General features: G+C 58.7%; 2 protein-coding genes across 9 annotated transcripts in view; both read right to left on the minus strand.

The window, feature by feature from the left end:
- dnm2a (dynamin 2a) overlaps positions 1-11,417 on the minus strand; it is an 89,982-nt gene extending 78,565 nt beyond the window's left edge. For 3 of the 8 annotated variants that reach the window (XM_087983433.1, XM_087983428.1, XM_087983427.1), the window contains exon 1: positions 11,209-11,415. In XM_087983433.1, coding sequence (XP_087839559.1) covers positions 11,209-11,369 — 161 coding nt within the window. In that variant the 5' untranslated portion in view covers positions 11,370-11,415. Of the gene's footprint in view, positions 1-11,208 lie in introns of all 8 variants that reach the window. The other 5 variants (XM_087983426.1, XM_087983432.1, XM_087983434.1 and 2 more) reach the window with 4 other exon arrangements.
- A 181-nt stretch (positions 11,418-11,598) lies between these two features.
- Positions 11,599-22,169, minus strand: part of LOC122540162 (uridine-cytidine kinase 2-like) — a 29,070-nt gene continuing 18,499 nt past the window's right edge. The window contains exon 8 of the mRNA XM_043675489.2: positions 11,599-11,951. The gene's annotated coding sequence lies outside the window, so the exon portion shown is untranslated. The remainder of the gene's footprint in view (positions 11,952-22,169) is intronic.

Genomic DNA, 22,169 nt, shown 5'->3' on the forward strand with positions numbered 1-22,169 from the left:
CCCTCTCTCTCTCTCTCTCTATCAGTCCCCCCCCTCCCTCTCAGTCCCCCCCCTCCCTCTCTCCTCAGTCCCCCCCCCCTCCCTCCCTCTCAGTCCCCCCCCTCCCTCTCTCACAGTCCCCCCCCTCCCTCTCTCACAGTCCCCCCCCTCCCTCTCTCACAGTCCCCCCCCCTCCCTCTCTCACAGTCCCCCCCCTCCCTCTCTCACAGTCCCCCCCCTCCCCTCTCTCACAGTCCCCCCCCTCCCTCTCTCACAGTCCCCCCCCTCCCTCTCTCACAGTCCCCCCCCTCCCTCTCTCACAGTCCCCCCCCCTCCCTCTCTCACAGTCCCCCCCCTCCCTCTCTCACAGTCCCCCCCCTCCCTCTCTCACAGTCCCCCCCCTCCCTCTCTCACAGTCCCCCCCCTCCCTCTCTCACAGTCCCCCCCTCCCTCTCTCACAGTCCCCCCCCTCCCTCTCTCCACAGTCCCCCCCCCTCCCTCTCTCACAGTCCCCCCCCTCCCTCTCTCACAGTCCCCCCCCTCCCTCTCTCACAGTCCCCCCCCTCCCTCTCTCACAGTCCCCCCCCTCCCTCTCTCACAGTCCCCCCCCTCCCTCTCTCACAGTCCCCCCCTCCTCTCTCACAGTCCCCCCCCTCCCCTCTCTGTCTCTCTCTCACATTCCCCCCCTCTCTCTCTCACAGTCCCCCCCCTCCCTCTCCCACAGTCCCCTCCCTCCCCATCCCCCCCCTCCTCTCCCACAGTCCCCCCCCTCCCTCTCCCACAGTCCCCCCCTCCCTCTCTCCACAGTCCCCCCCCTCCCCTCTCTCCACAGTCCCCCCCCCCTCCCTCTCTCCACAGTCCCCCCCCTCCCTCTCTCCACAGTCCCCCCCCTCCCTCTCTCACAGTCCCCCCCCTCCCTCTCTCACAGTCCCCCCCCTCCCTCTCTCCACAGTCCCCCCCCCTCCCTCTCTCCACAGTCCCCCCCTCCCTCTCTCACAGTCCCCCCCCTCCCTCTCTCACAGTCCCCCCCCTCCCCTCTCTCCACAGTCCCCCCCCTCCTCTCTCACAGTCCCCCCCCCTCCCTCTCTCCACAGTCCCCCCCCTCCCTCTCTCACAGTCCCCCCCCTCCTCTCTCCACAGTCCCCCCCCTCCCTCTCTCCACAGTCCCCCCCCCTCCCTCTCTCACAGTCCCCCCCTCCCTCTCTCACAGTCCCCCCCCTCCCTCTCTCACAGTCCCCCCCCCTCCCTCTCTCACAGTCCCCCCCCTCCTCTCTCACAGTCCCCCCCTCCCTCTCTCCACAGTCCCCCCCCTCCCTCTCTCCACAGTCCCCCCCCTCCCTCTCTCACAGTCCCCCCCCTCCCTCTCTCACAGTCCCCCCCCTCCCTCTCTCACAGTCCCCCCTCCCTCTCTCCACAGTCCCCCCCCTCCCTCTCCTCACAGTCCCCCCCCCTCCCTCTCTCACAGTCCCCCCCCCTCCCTCTCTCCCACAGTCCCCCCCCCTCCTCTCTCCACAGTCCCCCCCCTCTCTCCACAGTCCCCCCCCCTCTCTCTCTCTCACAGTCCCCCCCCTCTCTCTCCCACAGTCCCCCCCCCTCTCTCCCACAGTCCCCCCCCCCCTCTCTCTCCACAGTCCCCCCCCTCCCCCCTCTCTCCCACAGTCCCCCCCCCTCTCTCCCACAGTCCCCCCCCTCCCCCCCTCTCTCCCACAGTCCCCCCCTCCCCCCCTCTCTCCCACAGTCCCCCCCTCCCCCCCTCTCTCCCACAGTCCCCCCCTCCCCCCTCTCTCCCACAGTCCCCCCCCCTCTCTCCCACAGTCCCCCCTCCCCCCCCTCTCTCCCACAGTCCCCCCCCCTCTCTCCCACAGTCCCCCCCCTCCCCCCCTCTCTCCCACAGTCCCCCCCCCTCCCCCCTCTCCTCCACAGTCCCCCCCCCTCCTCTCCCACAGTCCCCCCCCCTTACCCCCCCTCTCCCACAGTCCCCCCTTCCCCCCCCCTCTCTCCCACAGTCCCCCCCCCCTTCCCCCCCCTCTCTCCCACAGTCCCCCCCCTCCCCCCCCTCTCCCCCACAGTCCCCCCCCCTCTCCCCACAGTCCCCCCCCCCTCTCCCCACAGTCCCCCCCCCTCTCTCCCACAGTCTCCCCCCCTCTCCCACAGTCCCCCCCCCCTCTCCCACAGTATCCCCCCCTCTCCCACAGTCCCCCCCTCCCACAGTCCCCCCCCTCCCCCCCCTCTCTCCCACAGTCCCCCCCCTCTCTCCCACAGTCCCCCCCCTCTCTCCCACAGTCCCCCCCTCCCCCCCTCTCTCCCACAGTCCCCCCCCTCTCTCCCACAGTCCCCCCCCTCCCCCCCCTCTCTCCCACAGTCCCCCCCCTCTCCCCACAGTCCCCCCCCCTCTCCCACAGTCCCCCCCCCTCTCTCCCACAGTCCCCCCCCCTCCCCCCCTCTCTCCCACAGTCCCCCCCCCCCTCTCCCACAGTCCCCCCCCCCTCTCTCCCACAGTCCCCCCCCCCTCTCCCACAGTCCCCCCCCCTCTCTCCCACAGTCCCCCCCCCTCTCTCCCACAGTCCCCCCCCCTCTCTCCCACAGTCCCCCCCCTCTCTCCCACAGTCCCCCCCCCCCCCCTCTCTCCCACAGTCCCCCCCCTCTCTCCCACAGTCCCCCCCCTCCCCCCCTCTCTCCCACAGTCCCCCCCCCTCTCTCCCACAGTCCCCCCCTCTCCCACAGTCCCCCCCCTCTCTCCCACAGTCCCCCCCCTCCTCTCCCACAGTCCCCCCCCCCTCTCCCACAGTCCCCCCCCCTCTCCCACAGTCCCCCCCCCTCTCTCCCACAGTCCCCCCCCCTCTCTCCCACAGTCCCCCCCCCCTCTCTCCCACAGTCCCCCCCCTCTCCCACAGTCCCCCCCCTCCCCCCCCTCTCTCCCACAGTCCCCCCCTCTCTCCCACAGTCCCCCCCCTCTCTCCCACAGTCCCCCCCTCTCTCCACAGTCCCCCCCCTCTCTCCCACAGTCCCCCCCCTCTCCCACAGTCCCCCCCCCCCTCTCCCACAGTCCCCCCCCTCTCCCACAGTCCCCCCCCTCTCTCCCACAGTCCCCCCCCCTCTCTCCCACAGTCCCCCCCCCCTCTCTCCCACAGTCCCCCCCCCCCCCTCTCTCCCACAGTCCCCCCCCTCTCTCCCACAGTCCCCCCCCTCCCCCCCTCTCTCCCACAGTCCCCCCCCTCTCTCCCACAGTCCCCCCCCTCTCCCACAGTCCCCCCCCCCTCTCTCCCACAGTCCCCCCCCCCTCTCCCCACAGTCCCCCCCCTCTCCCACAGTCCCCCCCCCTCTCCCACAGTCCCCCCCCTCTCTCCCACAGTCCCCCCCCCTCTCTCCCACAGTCCCCCCCTCTCTCCCACAGTCCCCCCCCTCTCTCCCACAGTCCCCCCCCTCTCTCCACAGTCCCCCCCTCTCCCACAGTCCCCCCCCTCCCCCCCCTCTCTCCCACAGTCCCCCCCCTCTCTCCCACAGTCCCCCCCCTCTCTCCCACAGTCCCCCCCTCTCCCCAGTCCCCTCTCTCCCACAGTCCCCCCCCCCCTCTCCCACAGTCCCCCCCCCCTCTCCCACAGTCCCCCCCCTCTCTCCCCAGTCTCCCCCTCTCTCCCACAGTCCCCCCCCTCCCCCCCTCTCTCCCACAGTCCCCCCCTCTCTCCCACAGTCCCCCCCCCTCTCTCCCACAGTCCCCCTCCCTCCCCCCTCTCTCCACAGTCCCCCCCCTCTCTCCCACAGTCCCCCCCCTCTCCCACAGTCCCCCCCTCCCCCCCCTCTCTCCCACAGTCCCCCCCCTCTCTCCCACAGTCCCCCTCCCCCCCCCTCTCTCCCACAGTCCCCCCCCTCTCCCACAGTCCCCCCCTCTCTCCCACAGTCCCCCCCCTCTCTCCCACAGTCCCCCCCCTCTCTCCCACAGTCCCCCCCCTCTCCCACAGTCCCCCCCCTCTCCCACAGTCCCCCCCTCCTCTCCCACAGTCCCCCCTCCCCCCCCTCTCCCACAGTCCCCCCCTCTCCCACAGTCCCCCCCCTCCCCCCCCCTCTCTCCCACAGTCCCCCCCCCTCTCTCCCACAGTCCCCCCCTCCCCCCCTCTCTCCCACAGTCCCCCCCCTCTCCCCACAGTCCCCCCCTCCCCCCCTCTCTCCCACAGTCCCCCCCCCTCTCTCCCACAGTCCCCCCCCCTCCCCCCCCTCTCTCCCACAGTCCCCCCTCCCCCTCTCTCCCACAGTCCCCCCCCCTCCTCCCACAGTCCCCCCCTCCCCCCCTCTCTCCCACAGTCCCCCCCCTCCCCCCCCCTCTCTCCCACAGTCCCCCCCCTCCCCCCTCTCTCCCACAGTCCCCCCTCCCCCCCTCTCCCCACAGTCCCCCCCCCTCTCCCCCACAGTCCCCCCCCCCTCTCCCACAGTCCCCCCCCCCTCTCCCACAGTCCCCCCCCCTCTCCCACAGTCCCCCCCTCCCCCCCTCTCTCCCACAGTCCCCCCCCTCTCCCCACAGTCCCCCCTCTCCCACAGTCCCCCCCCTCTCTCCCACAGTCCCCCCCCTCCCCCCCTCTCCCACAGTCCCCCCCCCCTCTCCACAGTCCCCCCTCTCCCACAGTCCCCCCCTCCCCCCCCTCTCTCCCACAGTCCCCCCCTCTCTCCCACAGTCCCCCCCCTCTCTCCCACAGTCCCCCCCCTCCCCCCCTCTCTCCCACAGTCCCCCCCCTCTCTCCCACAGTCCCCCCCCCTCTCTCCCACAGTCCCCCCCCCCCTCTCTCCCACAGTCCCCCCCCCCTCTCCCACAGTCCCCCCCCCTCTCTCCCACAGTCCCCCCCCCTCTCTCCCACAGTCCCCCCCCTTCTCCACAGTCCCCCCCCTCTCTCCCACAGTCCCCCCCCTCCCCCTCTCCCACAGTCCCCCCCCTCTCTCCCACAGTCCCCCCCCTCTCTCCCCACAGTCCCCCCCCCTCTCTCCCACAGTCCCCCCCCCCCTCTCTCCCACAGTCCCCCCCCCTCTCCCACAGTCCCCCCTCCCCCCCTCTCTCCCACAGTCCCCCCCCCTCTCTCCCACAGTCCCCCCTCCCCCCTCTCTCCCACAGTCCCCCCCTCTCCCCCTCCCCCCCCTCTCTCCCACAGTCCCCCCCCTCCCCCCTCTCCCCACAGTCCCCCCCCTCTCTCCACAGTCCCCCCTCCCCCCTCTCCCACAGTCCCCCCTCCCCCCTCTCTCCCACAGTCCCCCCCTCCCCCCCTCTCTCCCACAGTCCCCCCCCCCCCTCTCTCCCACAGTCCCCCCCCCTCTCCCACAGTCCCCCCCCCTCTCCCCACAGTCCCCCCCCCTCCCCCCCCTCTCTCCCACAGTCCCCCCCCTCTCTCCCACAGTCCCCCCCCTCTCCCCACAGTCCCCCCCTCCCCCCCCTCTCCCCACAGTCCCCCCCTCCCTCCCCTCCCCCATCCCCCCCTCTCTCCCACAGTCCCCCCCCCCCTCTCTCCCACAGTCCCCCCCCTCTCTCCCACAGTCCCCCCCTCTCTCCCACAGTCCCCCCCCTCTCTCCCACAGTCCCCCCCTCCCCCCTCTCTCCCACAGTCCCCCCCCTCTCTCCCACAGTCCCCCCCTCCCCCCCTCTCTCCCACAGTCCCCCCCCCCTCTCTCCCACAGTCCCCCCCCTCTCCCAGTCCCCCCCTCTCTCCCACAGTCCCCCCCCTCCCTCCCCCCCTTCCCCACAGTCCCCCCCTCTCTCCACAGTCCCCCCCCCTCTCTCCACAGTCCCCCCTCTCCCACAGTCCCCCCCCTCTCCCACAGTCCCCCCCCCCCCCTCTCTCCCACAGTCCCCCCCTCTCCCACAGTCCCCCCCCCTCTCCCACAGTCCCCCCCCCTCTCCCACAGTCCCCCCCCCTCTCCCACAGTCCCCCCTCCCCTCTCTCCCACAGTCCCCCCCCCTCTCTCCCACAGTCCCCCCCTCCCCCCCCACACTCCCCCCTCCCCCCACTCCCACCCCCTCTCCCCCACAGTCCCCCCCCTCTCTCCCACAGTCCCCCCCTCTCCCACAGTCCCCCCCCCCCTCTCCCACAGTCCCCCCCCCCTCTCTCCCACAGTCCCCCCCCCTCTCCCACAGTCCCCCCCCCTCCCCCCTCTCCCACAGTCCCCCCCCTCCCCCCTCTCTCCCACAGTCCCCCCCCCCCCTCTCCCACAGTCCCCCCCCTCTCCCACAGTCCCCCCCCTCTCTCCCACAGTCCCCCCCCTCCCCCTCCCTCCCCCCCTCTCTCCCACAGTCCCCCCCTCTCCCTCCCACAGTCCCCCCCCCTCTCTCCCACAGTCCCCCCCCCCTCTCTCCCACAGTCCCCCCCCTCCCTCTCTCCACAGTCCCCCCCCTCTCTCCCACAGTCCCCCCCCCCCTCTCCCTCTCTCCCACAGTCCCCCCTCTCTCCACAGTCCCCCCCCCTCTCTCCCACAGTCCCCCCCCTCCCCCTCTCCCACAGTCCCCCCCCCTCTCCCACAGTCCCCCCCCTCTCCCACAGTCCCCCCCCCCTCTCCCACAGTCCCCCCCCCTCTCCCACAGTCCCCCCCCCCCCTCTCTCCCACAGTCCCCCCCCCTCCCTCTCTCCCACAGTCCCCCCCCCTCCCCTCTCCCTCCCACAGTCCCCCCCCCCCTCTCTCCCACAGTCCCCCCCCCTCCCTCTCCCCACAGTCCCCCCCCCCTCTCCTCCCACAGTCCCCCCCTCTCTCCCACAGTCCCCCCCTCCCTCTCTCCCACAGTCCCCCCCCTCCCCCTCTCCCACAGTCCCCCCCCTCCCCTCTCTCCACAGTCCCCCCCCTCCCCTCTCTCCCACAGTCCCCCCCCCCTCTCTCCCACAGTCCCCCCCCTCCCTCTCTCCCACAGTCCCCCCCCTCCCTCTCTCCCACAGTCCCCCCCCTCCCTCTCCCACAGTCCCCCCCCTCCCTCTCTCCCACAGTCCCCCCCCTCCCTCTCTCCACAGTCCCCCCCCTCCCTCTCCCACAGTCCCCCCCCTCCCTCTCTCCCACAGTCCCGTCCCCCCCTCCCTCTCTCCCACAGTCCCCCCCCTCCCTCTCTCCCACAGTCCCCCCCTCCCTCTCCCACAGTCCCCCCCCCTCTCTCCCACAGTCCCCCCCCTCCCCTCTCTCCCACAGTCCCCCCCCTCCCTCTCTCCCACAGTCCCCCCCCCTCCCTCTCTCCCACAGTCCCCCCTCCCTCTCCCACAGTCCCTCCCACAGTCCCCCCTCCCCTCTCCCACAGTCCCCCCCCTCCTCTCCCACAGTCCCCCCCCTCCCCTCTCCCCACAGTCCCCCCCCCTCTCTCCCACAGTCCCCCCCTCCCTCTCTCCCACAGTCCCCCCCCCTCTCTCCCACAGTCCCCCCCCCTCTCTCCCACAGTCCCCCCCCCTCTCTCCACAGTCCCCCCTCCCCTCTCTCCCACAGTCCCCCCCCTCCCTCTCCCACAGTCCCCCCCCCCTCTCTCCCACAGTCCCCCCCCCTCTCTCCCACAGTCCCCCCCCTCTCTCCCACAGTCCCCCCCCCCCTCTCTCCCACAGTCCCCCCCCCTCTCTCCCACAGTCCCCCCCCTCTCTCCACAGTCCCCCCCCCTCTCTCCCACAGTCCCCCCTCCCTCTCTCCCACAGTCCCCCCCCCCCTCTCTCCCACAGTCCCCCCCCTCCCTCTCTCCCACAGTCCCCCCCCCTCTCTCCCACAGTCCCCCCCCCCTCTCTCCACAGTCCCCCCCCTCCCTCTCTCCCACAGTCCCCCCCTCCCTCTCTCCCACAGTCCCCCCCCTCCCTCTCTCCCACAGTCCCCCCCTCCTCTCCACAGTCCCCCTCCCTCAGTCCCACAGTCCCCCCCCTCTCTCCCACAGTCCCCCCCCCCTCTCTCCCACAGTCCCCCCCCTCCTCTCTCCCACAGTCCCCCCCCCCTCTCTCCCACAGTCCCCCCCCCTCTCTCCCACACAGTCCCCCCCCCCTCTCTCCCACAGTCCCCCCCCTCCCCTCTCCCACAGTCCCCCCTCCCCTCTCCCACAGTCCCCCCTCCCCTCTCTCCCACAGTCCCCCCCCTCCCTCTCTCCCACAGTCCCCCCCCCTCTCTCCCACAGTCCCCCCCCTCTCCCACAGTCCCCCCTCCCTCTCTCCCACAGTCCCCCCCCCTCTCTCCCACAGTCCCCCCCCCCTCTCTCCCACAGTCCCCCCCCCCTCTCTCCCACAGTCCCCCCCCCTCTCTCCCACAGTCCCCCCCCCTCTCTCCCACAGTCCCCCCCCCTCTCTCCCACAGTCCCCCCCCCTCCCCCTCACAGTCCCCCCCCTCCCCCTCTCCCACAGTCCCCCCCTCCCCCTCTCCCACAGTCCCCCCTCCCCCTCTCCCACAGTCCCCCCCCCCTCTCTCCCACAGTCCCCCCCTCTCTCCCACAGTCCCCCCCCCTCTCCCACAGTCCCCCCCCCTCTCCCACAGTCCCCCCCCTCCCCCTCTCCCACAGTCCCCCCCTCTCTCCCACAGTCCCCCCCCCTCCCCTCACAGTCCCCCCCTCCCCCTCTCCCACAGTCCCCCCCCTCTCTCCCACAGTCCCCCCCCTCTCTCCCACAGTCCCCCCCCTCTCTCCCACAGTCCCCCCCCTCCCCCTCACAGTCCCCCCCCTCCCCCTCTCCCACAGTCCCCTCCCCCTCTCCCACAGTCCCCCCCCCCTCTCTCCCACAGTCCCCCCCCTCTCTCCCACAGTCCCCCCCTCTCTCCCACAGTCCCCCCCCTCTCCCACAGTCCCCCCCCCTCTCCCACAGTCCCCCCCCTCCCCTCTCCCACAGTCCCCCCCCCTCTCCCACAGTCCCTCCCCCTCTCCCACAGTCCCCCCCCTCTCTCCCACAGTCCCCCCCCTCTCCCACAGTCCCCCCCCTCTCTCCCACAGTCCCCCCCCTCTCTCCACAGTCCCCCCCCCTCTCTCCCACAGTCCCCCCCCTCCCCCTCACAGTCCCCCCCCTCCCCCTCTCCCACAGTCCCCTCCCCCTCTCCCACAGTCCCCCCCCCCTCTCTCCCACAGTCCCCCCCTCTCTCCCACAGTCCCCCCCCCTCTCCCACAGTCCCCCCCCCTCTCCCACAGTCCCCCCCCCTCTCCCACAGTCCCCCCCCTCCCCCTCTCCCACAGTCCCCCCCCTCTCCCACAGTCCCTCCCCCTCTCCCACAGTCCCCCCCCTCTCTCCCACAGTCCCCCCCTCTCTCCACAGTCCCCCCCTCTCTCCCACAGTCCCCCCCCTCTCTCCCACAGTCCCCCCCCTCTCTCTCCCACAGTCCCCCCCCCTCTCTCCCACAGTCCCCCCCCCTCCCCCTCACAGTCCCCCCCCTCCCCCTCTCCCACAGTCCCCCCCCCTCTCTCCACAGTCCCCCCCTCTCTCCACAGTCCCCCCCCTCTCCCACAGTCCCCCCCCACCCCCCCTCTCCCACAGTCCCCCCCCTCTCTCCCACAGTCCCCCCCCTCTCTCCCACAGTCCCCCCCCTCTCTCCCACAGTCCCCCCCCTCTCTCCCACAGTCCCCCCCCTCTCCCCACAGTCCCCCCCCCTCTCTCCCACAGTCCCCCCCCCTCCCCTCTCACAGTCCCCCCCTCCCCTCTCCCACAGTCCCCTCCCCCTCTCTCCACAGTCCCCCCCCCTCTCTCCACAGTCCCCCCCTCTCTCCCACAGTCCCCCCCCTCTCCCACAGTCCCCCCCCTCTCCCACAGTCCCCCCCCCTCTCCCACAGTCTCCCCCCCCTCCCTCCCACAGTCCCCCCCTCCCCCCTCAGTCCCCCCCCCTCCCCCCCCTCAGTCCCCCCCTCTCAGCCCCCCCCCCCCCTCTCAGTCCCCCCCCCCTCCCCCCCCTCTCAGTCCCCCCCCCTTCCCCCCTCTCTCCCACAGTCCCCCCCCTCCCCCCCTCTCTCCCACAGTCCCCCCCTCCCCCCCTCTCTCCCACAGTCCCCCCCCCCTCCCTCCCACAGTCCCCCCCCTCCCCCTCACAGTCCCCCCCTCCCCCTCACAGTCCCCCCCCTCCCCCTCACAGTCCCCTCCCCCTCTCCCACAGTCCCCCCCCCTCTCTCCCACAGTCCCCCCCTCTCTCCACAGTCCCCCCCCTCTCCCACAGTCCCCCCCCTCTCCCACAGTCCCCCCCCTCTCCCACAGTCCCCCCCCTCTCCCACAGTCCCCCCCCTCTCCCACAGTCTCCCCCCCCTCCCTCCCACAGTCCCCCCCCCTCAGTCCCCCCCCTCCCCCCCCCCTCTCAGTCCCCCCCCCCTCCCCCCCTCTCAGTCCCCCCCCCCTCCCCCCCCCTCAGTCCCCCCCCTCAGTCCCCCCCTTCCCCCCTCTCTCCCACAGTCCCCCCCCTCCCCCCCTCTCTCCCCCCTCCCCCCCTCTCTCCCACAGTCCCCCCCTCCCCCCCTCTCTCCCACAGTCCCCCCCCTCTCTCCCACAGTCCCCCCCCCTCTCTCCCACAGTCCCCCCCCTCTCTCCCACAGTCCCCCCCCTCTCTCCCACAGTCCCCCCCCTCTCTCCCACAGTCCCCCCCCTCTCTCCCACAGTCCCCCCCCTCCCCCCCTCTCTCCCACAGTCCCCCCCTCCCCCCCTCTCTCCCACAGTCCCCCCCTCCCCCCCTCTCTCCCACAGTCCCCCCCCTCTCTCCCACAGTCCCCCCCCTCTCTCCCCCACAGTCCCCCCCCTCTCTCCCCCACAGTCCCCCCCCTCTCTCCCCCACAGTCCCCCCCCTCTCTCCCCCACAGTCCCCCCCCCTCTCTCCCCCACAGTCCCCCCCCCTCTCTCCCACAGTCCCCCCCCTCTCTCCCACAGTCCCCCCCCTCTCTCCCCCACAGTCCCCCCCCCCTCCCCCCCACAGTCCCCCCCCTCTCTCCCACAGTCCCCCCCCCCTCTCTCCCACAGTCCCCCCCCTCTCCCCCTCCCACAGTCCCCCCCCCCTCTCTCCCACAGTCCCCCCCCCTCTCCCCCTCCCACAGTCCCCCCCCCTCTCTCCCACAGTCCCCCCCCCTCCCCCCCACAGTCCCCCCCTCTCTCCCACAGTCCCCCCCCCTCTCTCCCACAGTCCCCCCCCCCTCTCTCCCACAGTCCCCCCCCCTCTCTCCCACAGTCCCCCCCCCCTCTCTCCCACAGTCCCCCCCTCTCCCCCTCCCACAGTCCCCCCCCTCTCTCCCACAGTCCCCCCCTCCCCCTCTCTCTCTCACACCATCCCCCCCTCCCCTTTCCTCTCCCCCGCCCCCACCTGCCGACGAAGTTCTCCAACACCGAGCTCTTGCCGGCGCTCTGCCCGCCCACCACAGCGATCTGCGGCAGGTCGAGGTTACAGCTCTGACCGATGGAGCTGAAAGCGTCCTGCAGCTTGTTGACCAGCGGGATCAGATCCTCCATCCCCCGGTTCCCCATGGCGCCGCTCGGGGATTGATTCACTCCCAGCGCCTGCGGCCTGCACTTCCGCTCACACCCTCGGCTCGGCCCGATCCGGCCCGGCCACCAGCCACCTCCCATTGACCAGGGCCGCCGTCAATCACCCGACTCTAGACCAATCACCACATGGTTCCCGGAAGGAATTCCGCCTTCCCTCTGCGTCACACAGATTAGACCAATCGAGGCGGGACTCCTACAGTCAATAGCAACGATCAGCGGTTTGAGTGGCTGCAGGAGACATCAATCAGCATGAGCACGCCTCCACCGCCAGCCATTGACTACAATGCCCGTCGATCATCCCGACTCTATCACGTATTTGCTCCCCCACCGCTGGATAGGCCCCACCAGCCTAACTTTCAATTGGCTGTCGTTGCACGTCAGTCAAGAGCAGCCAGAACCTATTGGAGAATGATGAGGTCATGCTCCCACCCCCCCCCCCTCATCCTTGTTGCTGGATTAGGACACAGAGACGGGGCTGTTACACACCCAGATACCCAACTGTATACCATACAGCAGGAAAGGTGAAGTCAAACAACGGGAAATAATCCACAGGATGAACATCTGAAATTAAAGAAAAAAGCAACATATTGGAAAAACCTCAGGTGGTTGGACACCATCTCTGTCGAGAGAAACACACAGTTAACAGATACTGAACCACAAGTTTAAAAGCAGGTGGGGAGCAGGAAAGAGTTGTGGGGTGGGGAATCATAACGTGGAGGATTTGTGTTCATGTCAAAAGCAGGAACTATCAAGTATTGAAAAAAAAGGAACAGTACATGAAACTTGAAAGGATTCAGAAAAGATCTACAAGGATGTTGCCAGGGTTGGAGGATTTGAGCTATAGGGAGAGGCTGAACAGGGTAGGGCTGTTTTCCCTGGAGTGTTGGAGGCTGAGGGGTAACCTTAGAGAGATTTATAAGATCATGAGGGGCATGGATAGGATACTTAGGCAAATACACTGATGGCATTTATTTTGACTAGAATATAAAAGCAGGGGTGTAAGTCTGAGGCTCTATAATACTCTGGTCAGATCACAGATTCATAGGGATGTACAGCACGGAAACAACCCTTCGGTCCAACTCATCTATGCCGATCAGATATCCTAACCTAGTCCCACTTCAAATTGGGAGAGATCTTCCACAGACTAGTCGAACAACAGGCTGACATACTCATACTCAAGATTAAAGGGGTGATGGAAAGGCACTGTAGGTCAGGCAGCATCGAGGAGCAGGAAAATTGACGCTTCGGGCAAAAGCTCTCCAACTCGCATCCTGCCTGTCCTGCTGTGCTTTTCCAGCACCACTCTAATCTTGACATTGATCGCCAGTACCTGCAGTACTCACTTTCACCTATGCTCATACTCACCTGCACAACTCTCTAACTGGAGGAGGTGGCAAAGTGTTGTACAGTTAGGAGTTATTGTTTGGGAGTCCTCAATATCGTCTCCAGAACCTATGAGATCTCATGGCATCAGGTCAAAGATAAGCAATGAATTTCACTGTGTCTCGCATCTGCTCACACACAACATGGGTGCTGGGGAAAAAATAAGGACTACCACAGTTAGGTGGTAGTGTGGAGGAAAATAAAAAAAAGATAAGCATTGAAACCGCTGGCTGATAAACACATCCCACTCCATGTACCAGCCTTGGTGGCGAATCAATATTCCTCTGACTTGGTGGCACCACTGTTAAGTATGACTGTGTGAAGCAGCAGAGCATGCCTATTAGGCCATATGATGTTTCTGTGTCCTGATTTGGAGATGCCGGTGTTGGACTGGGTGTACAAAGTTAAAAATCACACAACACCAGGTTATAGTCCAACAGGTTTAATTGGAAGCAGTAACTTTCACAACGCTGCTCCTTCATCAGGGGGTTGTGGAGTATAATCGTAAGACACAATTTATGGAAAAAGTTTAAGAGTGTGATGTAACTGAAACTATATATTGAAAAAGACTTGGATTGTCTGTTAAGTCTCTCATCTTTTAGAATGAACATGTTGGTTTCAGTTCTTTCATATGTAAATTGCAGAACTTTTTTAAAAAGATACATCGTAAGTGAACTTTAACAATTTAATGGTATAACGGCTGCAGAAAGGCAGTTCAAGGGGGATCTGCCTTTAGAGGTAGTATGGGCTGAAGTCAGAAATAGGAAAGGTGCAGTCACCTTGTTGGGTGTTTACTATAGGCCCCCCAATAGCAGCAGAGATGTGGAGAAACAGATTGGGAAACAGATTTTGGAAAGGTGCAGAAGCCACAGGGTAGTAGTCATGGGTGATTTCAACTTCCCAAATATTGATTGGAAGCTCTTTAGATCAAGTAGATTGGATGGGGCGGTGTTTGTGCAATGTGTCCAGGAAGCTTTTCTAACTCAGTATGTAGATTGTCCGACCAGAGGGGAGGCCATTTTGGATTTGGTACTCGGTAATGAACCGGGACAAGTGATGGGCTTGTTAGTGGGTGAACATTTCGGTGATGGTGACCACAATTCTGTGACTTTCACCTTGGTTATGGAGAGAGATAGGTGCGTGCAACAGGGTAGGTTTTACAATTGGGGGAAGAGTAATTACGATGCTGTAAGACAGGATCTGAGGAGCATAAGTTGGGAGCATAGGCTGTCAGGGAAGGATGTCGTGGAAATGTGGAACTTTTTCAAGGAACAGATACGACATGTCCTTGATATGTATGTACCTGTCAGGAAGGAAAGAAATGGTCGTGTGAGGGAACCTTGGTTGATGAGGGAGGTTGAATGTCTTGTAAAGAGGAAGAAGGAGGCTTACATAAGGTTGAGGAAACAGGGTTCAGACAGAGCGGTGGAGGGATACAGAATAGCGAGAAGGGACCTGAAGAAAGGGATTAAGAGAGCTAAGAGAGGGCATGAAAAATCTTTGGCGGATAGGATCAAGGATAACCCCAAGGCCTTTTATGCGTATATGAGAAACATGAGAATGACGAGAACGAGAGTAGTAGTGGGAAACTGTGTATTGAGTCGGAAGAGATAGGAGAGGTCTTGAATGAGTACTTTTCTTCAGTATTTACGAATGAGAGGGACCGTATTGTTGAAGAGGAGAGTGTGAAACGGACTGGTAAGGTAGAGGAGATACTTGTTAGGAAGGAAGATGTGTTGGACATTTTGAACAACTTGAGGATAGACAAGTCCCCCGGGCCTGATGGGATATATCCTAGGATTATGTGGGAAGCAAGAGAGGAAATTGCAGTACCGTTGGCAATGATCTTTTCATCTTCACTGTCAACGGGGGTGGTACCAGAGGACTGGAGAGTGGTGAATGTTGTGCCCCTGTTCAAAAAAGGGAATAGGGATAACCCCGGGAATTACAGGCCAGTTAGTCTTACTTCGGTGGTAGGTAAAGTAATGGAAAGGGTACTGAGGGATAGGATTTATGAGTATCTGGAAAGGCACTGCTTGATTAGTGACAGCCAGCACGGATTTGTGAAGGGTAGGTCTTGCCTTACAAGTCTGATTGAATTCTTTGAGAAGGTGACCAAGCATGTGGGCGGCACGGTGGCACAGTGGTTAGCACTGCTGCCTCGCAGCGCCAGAGACCCGGGTTCAATTCCCGTCTCAGGCGACTGACTGTGTGGAGTTTGCACGTTCTCCCCGTGTCTGCGTGGGTTTCCTCCGGGTGCTCCGGTTTCCTCCCACAGTCCAAAGATGTGCAGGTCAGGTGAATTGGCCATTCAAAATTTCCCGTAGTGTTAGGTAAGGGGTAAATGTAGGGGTATGGGTAGGTTACGCTTCGGTGGGTCGGTGTGGACTTGTTGGGCCGAAGGGCCTGTTTCCACACTGTAAAGTAATCTAATCTAATCTAATCATGTGGATGAGGGTAGAGCAGTGGATGTAGTATACATGGATCTTAGTAAGGCATTTGATAAGGTTCCCCATGGTAGGCTTATGCGGAAAGTTAGGAGGCATGGGATAGAGGGAAATTTGGCCAATTGGATAGAAAACTGGCTAACCAGTCGAAGTCAGAGAGTGGTGGTAGATGGTAAATATTCAGCCTGAAGCCCAGTTACAAGTGGAGTTCCGCAGGGATCAGTTCTGGGTCTTCTGCTGTTCGTAATTTTTATTAATGACTTGGATGAGGGAGTCGAAGGGTGGGTCAGTAAATTTGCAGATGATACGAAGATTGGTGGAGTTGTGGATAGTGAGGAGGGCTGTTGTCGGCTGCAAAGGGACTTCGATATGATGCAGAGCTGGGCTGAGGAGTGGCAGATGGAGTTCAACCCTGCCAAGTGTGAGGTTGTCCATTTTGGAAAGACAAATAAGAATGCGGAATACAGGGTTAACGGTAGGGTTCTTAGTAAGGTGGAGGAGCAGAGGGATCTTGGGGTCTATGTTCATAGATATTTGAAAGTTGCCACTCAGGTGGATAGAGCTTGTAAGAAGGCCTATGGTGTATTAGCGTTCATTAGTAGAGGGATTGAATTCAAGAGTCGTGAAGTGATGTTGCAACTGTACAGGACTTTGGTTAGGCCACATTTGGAGTACTGTGTGCATTTCTGGTCGCCTCACTTCAGGAAAGATGTGGAAGCTTTGGAGTGGATGCAGAGAAGATTTACCAGGATGTTGCCTGGAATGGAGAATAGGTCGTACGAGGATAGGTTGAGAGTGCTAGGCATTTTCTCGTTGGAATGGCGAAGGATGAGGGGTGACTTGATAGAGGTTTATAAGATGATCAGAGGAATAGATAGAGTAGACAGTCAGAAACTTTTTCCCCGGGTACAACAGAGTGTTACAAGGGGACATAAGTTTAAGGTGAAGGGTGGAAGGTATAAGGGAGATGTCAGTGGTGGGTTCTTTACCCAGAGAGTGGTGGGGGCATGGAATCCGCTGCCTGTGGTAGTGGTAGAGTCAGAATCTTTGGTGACCTTTAAGCGGCAATTGGATAGGTACATGGATGGGTGCTTAAGCTAGGACAAATGTTTGGCACAACATCGTGGGCCGAAGCGCCTGTTCTGTGCTGTATTGTTCTATGTTCTCTATGTTCTATGTAATTGGTGTCATGTTGACCCAGATAATGCATTTAAGGTGTGGGCTGCCCTATGTGAGAATGTCTGTGCCACAATGTTCAGAGTGATTCTCATCTAGAAAATGGATTTGCAGAATCTTACATGGATTCATGCAGGTTTTGAGCAAAATAAAATGTAATTCTGCAAGAATTACTTGCAGAACTCCCTCTGGCAGCTCATTCCATACATGCACCATCCTTTGTGTGGAAATGGTTGCCCCTTCAATCCCGTTCATATCTTTCCCCTCTCACCCTAAACCTATGCCCTCTAGTTCTGGACTCCCCCACCCCAGAGAAAAGACTTTGTCTACTTATCCTATCCGTGCCCCTCAATTTTATAAACCTCCATAAAGGTTTATAACCTCAATCTCCAACGCTCCAGGAAAAACAGCCCAAGCCTATTCCATCTCTCCCTATAGCTCAAATCTTCCAACCCTGGCAACATCCTTGTAAATCTTTTCTGAACAGTTTCAAGTTTCACAACAACCTTCCGATAGGAAGGAGACCAGAATTGCATGCAATATTCCAAAAGTGGCCGAACCAATGTCCTGTACAGCTGCAACATGACTTCCCAACTTTTTTACTGTAACTTGAAGTCCAGATACATAACATCTCCTGGCTATCCTTGGTCTAACCTGCTTGTTACCGCCTCAAAGAATTCTATCAGATTTGTCAGGCATGACCCCTCTTATGAATCCATGCTGACTCTGTCCTATTTTATGATGCACTTCCAAGTATTCAGAAATCTGATCATTCACAATGGACTCCAAAAGCTTACCAACGAATGAGGTCAACCTTTAATTTCCCATTTTTTCTCTTTTGCCCTTTTTAAATGGGGGGGGGGGGGTCACATGAGCAATTTTTCTCAGTCCTTTGGAGCCCTCCCTGACTTCAGTGATTCCTGAACGATCACCACTAATGTCCCCACTATCTCTTTCAGAACTCTGGGGTGTAGTCCATCTGGTCAGGTGATTTATCCACCTTCAGGCCTTTCAGTTTTTCTAGCACCATTTCCTTGGTGATGTCACATTACTTACCTGTGTCCCCGACTCTCAAAGATTTGGGATATTATTCATGTTTTCCACTGTGAAGATTGACACAAGTACTTGTTCAGTTCCTCTGCTATTTCTGTTCCCCATTACTACTTCTCCAGCAGCCCAATGTCTACTTTTGCCCTTTTTATATCCAAAGAAACTTGCAATTTTAAAAAAATATTACTGGCTAGCTTACCCTCATATTTAATCTTCTCCCTCCTTATTTTTAGCTTATGCCCAAAATGTTGTCTCTCCTGCCTCTCAGATGCTGCCTGACCTGTTGTGCTTTTCTAGCACCACACTCCTCGACTGAGTCTCTAGCATCTGCAGTCCTCACTTCCCTAGCCAACCACAGACACATCATCCTCCCTGTACCATGCTTCTTTTTCCTTAGGATGAATCTCTGCTAGGTCTCTTGAAATACTCTCAAACTCCTGCCATTGCTGTTCCACTTTCCTGCTAGACTTCTCTCCCAGTCAATTCTGATCAGCTCCTCCATCATGCTTCTGTAGTTGCCTTTATTCAACTGTAGTACCGTTATCTGATTCCAGCTTCCCCGTCTGAAATTGCAGACTAAATTTTATCGTGTTATGGTCACTGCTTCCTAAAGATTTCTTCACCTTAAGCTCCCTTATCAAGACTGCCTCATTACACATCACTAAATTCCCGTATTGCCTGTTCCCCAGTAGGCGCCAACAGAAGCTGCTCTGAAAAGCCACCCTGTAGACATTCCACAAATTCTTTTCCTTGCAATCCACTACCAACCTGATTTTCCCAGCCCACCTGCATATTGAAATTCCCCATGATCACTGTAACCTTGTCTTTCTAACACACCTTTTCTATCTCCTGATGCATTTTGTGGCCCACATCCTGACTACTGTTGGGAGGCCTATACATAACTCCCATTATGGTTTTGTTCACCTCTACAGTTTTTCATCTCTACCCACACAGATTCTACATCAACTAACCCTACATCATTTCTTGCTATCGATTTAATTTCATTTCTTAATGATAAGGCAACCCCAACCCCTCTGCTCACCTGGCTGTCTTTTTGATAGAATATACATCCTTGGATATTTAACTCCCAGTCCTAATGCCCTTGCAACCATGGCTCTGTGATGCCCACCACATCATACCTGCCAATTTCAATCTGCACCACAAGTGCAGTTTCAGACTGGCTTTCAAAATAAGATTATTAAAAATCAAAGTTCACCCACACTAAGTAACCTAATCTAATCATCTGCCATGATGGGATTCAAACTAATGTCCCAGAACATTAGCCTGGAGTTCTGAGTTGATTCTGGATTAGTGGTGCTGGAAGAGCACAGCAGTTCAGGCAGCATCCAAGGAGCATCGAAATTGACGTTTCGGACCAAAGCCCTTCATCAGGAATATGAAGGGCTTTTGCCCGAAACGTCGATTTCGAAGCTCCTCGGATGCTGCCTGAACTGCTGTGCTCTTCCAGCACCACTAATCCAGAATCTGGTTTCCAGCATCTGCAGTCATTGTTTTTACCTCTGTTCTGAGTGGATAGTTGATAGAAGAGGCAATACAAAATAAAGGGTATAGTTCTAAAAGGGTATGAGAAGAGACGAATCTGGAGGTGAATATGCATAAATCAGGTTAAGAGAGTGGTTAATAAAGCAGATGGAATTCTGGGCTTTATAAATAGGCATATGGAGTACAAAAGAAATTATGGTCAATGTGTAAACACAGTGGTTAGATTTCACTTACAGTATTATGTCCAATGCTAGTGACACACATTTGGAAGGGTGTGAACACAATAGGAAGATTCATGATAAAAGATTCAGGAGAATGGTTCTAGGAATGAAGAACTTCAGTAATATGGATACATTTGAAAAACTGGGACTGTGTTCCTTGGAGAAGATAAGGAAGTTGCTTGAGATATTCAAAATCATGAAGAGCTGAACTGAGTAAATACAGGAAAAAATAGTTCACAGTGGTGGACAGGACAGAACCAGAAAGTACAGTTTAGAAACGATTAGTCAAAATAGCAATAGCTCCATGAGGGAAAGAAAATTATACACAGCAAATTAGAAAAATGAATTTTAGGGAATGTCAGTGAGGAGGCATTTACAATTGAGATCTTCAGAAAGTTTTGAGACCATAATTACTTTTCTTTATTTTTCAAATTTTTTGTTTGGAATTGAGAGTTGAAGTTGCACTTTGACTAGCATCTTGTTTTGCAAAGGAAGAGAAAGAACATAGAACATTCCAGCACAGTACAGGCCCTTCGGCCCGCGATGTTGTACCAACCTGTGAAACCAATATGAAGCCCATTTTCATCCATTTGTTTATCCAATAACTATTTAAAAGGCCTTAAAGTTGGCAAGTCTACTGCAGTTTATAGGAACTGGCCTAGAGAGAGAATTGCAGGTTGATTGCTGCTCCTGGAACACTACAGACTTTTCAGCACCAAGATGGGTTGTTCAGGGACTAGCAGCTGGTTGGATGTTGAATGGATCAATCAAGGGTAGAACATTGATGGCTAGCTCTTCACAGATAATGGTGAAAAAGTGAAACCATAGTTTGAATGGGTTTGGGTCTAGGTTTAGAGCAGAGGGTTGTGTGCGTACAATATTTTGGACTGGAAGTGATTTCAAATTTTAGTATCTCTAGTTTGATATCCAGCTAAAGAATTGTTGAAGGCTTTGAGGAAAGAATCCCAGTAAGTCTTCAGCAGTCTGCAGAAGTTGTATGAATTGGTGACTTTGGAATTCAAGCAAGATAGAATTCTATGGGATTGGAATATAACACATCACATCACTCAAGAATTTCTGAAGGCCTAGTGTCCATTATGAGATCATTGAATTTGCAAATTGACTTCTTTCAATTTATCTCTTAACTGTGTATCATCTGTCTGAAATTGTGGGCGATGCTGGGCTTAAAGTAAGTAATTTAGTTGTTGTTTATCCATGTTCTGCTAAATTTGAATTGTTAATAATAAATTGTTTTTTCTTTAAGTCTATCTGTTGTTTGTAAAGTCTGGTTAGAAACCATTGGATGTTTTAATTTTACTGTATTGCAAATGCAGGGATAGGGAAACTGATCTGGTTTGGTCTGTTGTCCCATGTCATAATCAGGGGCTCAATTGTGAAACACAGAATATTTATCTGAAATTGGATTTTGGTATTGAGTGGGTAAGTGGACACCAAATATGTATACAAATTTCAGGTGCCACTGGAAATTTAAAGTTTTTTTGAAAGTGTCAGAAGTTTTCCTTGTAGCATCAGGGAATTTTGCAAATCTCAAAGCTAAACTAACTACAAACTCTGCCAGAGTGAGCTAAGAAGGCTGATATAGATTATATAGGGGGCAGCTCAGTTCTGAACACTGCTACCTCAGGGATCTAGGTTCAATTCCACCCTCAGGCAACTGCGTCTGCATGGATTCACTCTTAAGTGCGCTTGTTTCCTCCCACAATGTAGGCTAGGTGGATTAGCCATGGGAAATTCAAGGTTACAGGGATGGATGAGGGTGGGTCTGGGAGAATGGTCTTCAGAGGGCTATGTGGACTTGATGGACAGAATGGCCTGCTTCCACACTGTAGGTATTTGATGATCCTAGTATCAAAACAGTTGGGTTTAATGGAAGTAGGAGGTGCCATGACTGATCCATCACTGAACCTTAGCTACACTTCAGATAATTGGAAATGAGAAATTGGGAGATGGAATTCTTATAGAGGGGGAGAAAAGAGAATCCCAAAGGACATGGATTCAACAGACTGAGCAGAGACCATTCTGTGAATGTGCACTGAAATCAGGAGAAAATACTGTTTCACCAGGTGAGTGTATGCTTGGGGTCTAGCTGATGGGGAAGAAGGATATAAAAATGATATCTGATGCAGGCCATGGTCTTGTTTGGAAAGAGGAGGAAGTGAAGGAGTTTTTCAGGAATGTTGTAGAAGGAACGGTCCCTGCCACGGTTTGGTGGCAGTATTACTTTGGAAGGAGCAGAAAATGGCACAGGATAATCTGCTGAATGTATGGACGGAAGAGGAGGAAAACAGGAACTTGACAATGTTCAGAATTAGTACCAACCAGAAGGTTGACATGGCAAAGTTCAAAGAGTATCATTCAGCATCCAATGACGACCAAGGAGTGGGTTAGATTGACGACTGGGGAGGAGTGTGTGCTTAGGGGGCCAAAGGCATTAACTTCCAAATTTCACAATATTTAACTGGAGAAAAGTATCTCATTTGGGATGCAATGATTGGGTTAGTACATCAAGGGAGTAGCTAGGTGGCAATATGGAGATGGTGAATGACAGTAAAAGGGGAATTTCGACCATGAAACCATACCTGGCAATCTGGACCAACCATATACTGTCCAGAGCATTAATACCACATCAAAAAGTTGTTCAGTCCTGGTCAGTTCAGCTTCTTTCATTCTCAAAGAGTAAGCTACTCTTATATTTGTATTTAATTTTATATTTAAAAACTGTTTTAATCTTCACAAAGTAAACAAGTGCATCATGCATCACAGCCACTGAACAATCTTAAGTTCTAGACAAAAGAAATAAAGATTTACAATCCACCCACAGAGAATCTCAGCCATTCCAACACAGGAGAGATAGAGAAGGTTTTAACAATATGAGCTGAGACAATAACAAAGTGTCCATTATTCATAGAGACACACAACATGGAAACACTCCAAAGTAGTCCATGCTGACCATGCTCCCAAACTAAACAAGTCCCACT

This window comes from Chiloscyllium plagiosum, unplaced genomic scaffold (genome assembly GCF_037043375.1).
Source record: "Chiloscyllium plagiosum isolate Xiang-an unplaced genomic scaffold, Cpla_swu_hap1 HiC_scaffold_45, whole genome shotgun sequence".
Taxonomy (NCBI): domain Eukaryota; kingdom Metazoa; phylum Chordata; class Chondrichthyes; order Orectolobiformes; family Hemiscylliidae; genus Chiloscyllium; species Chiloscyllium plagiosum.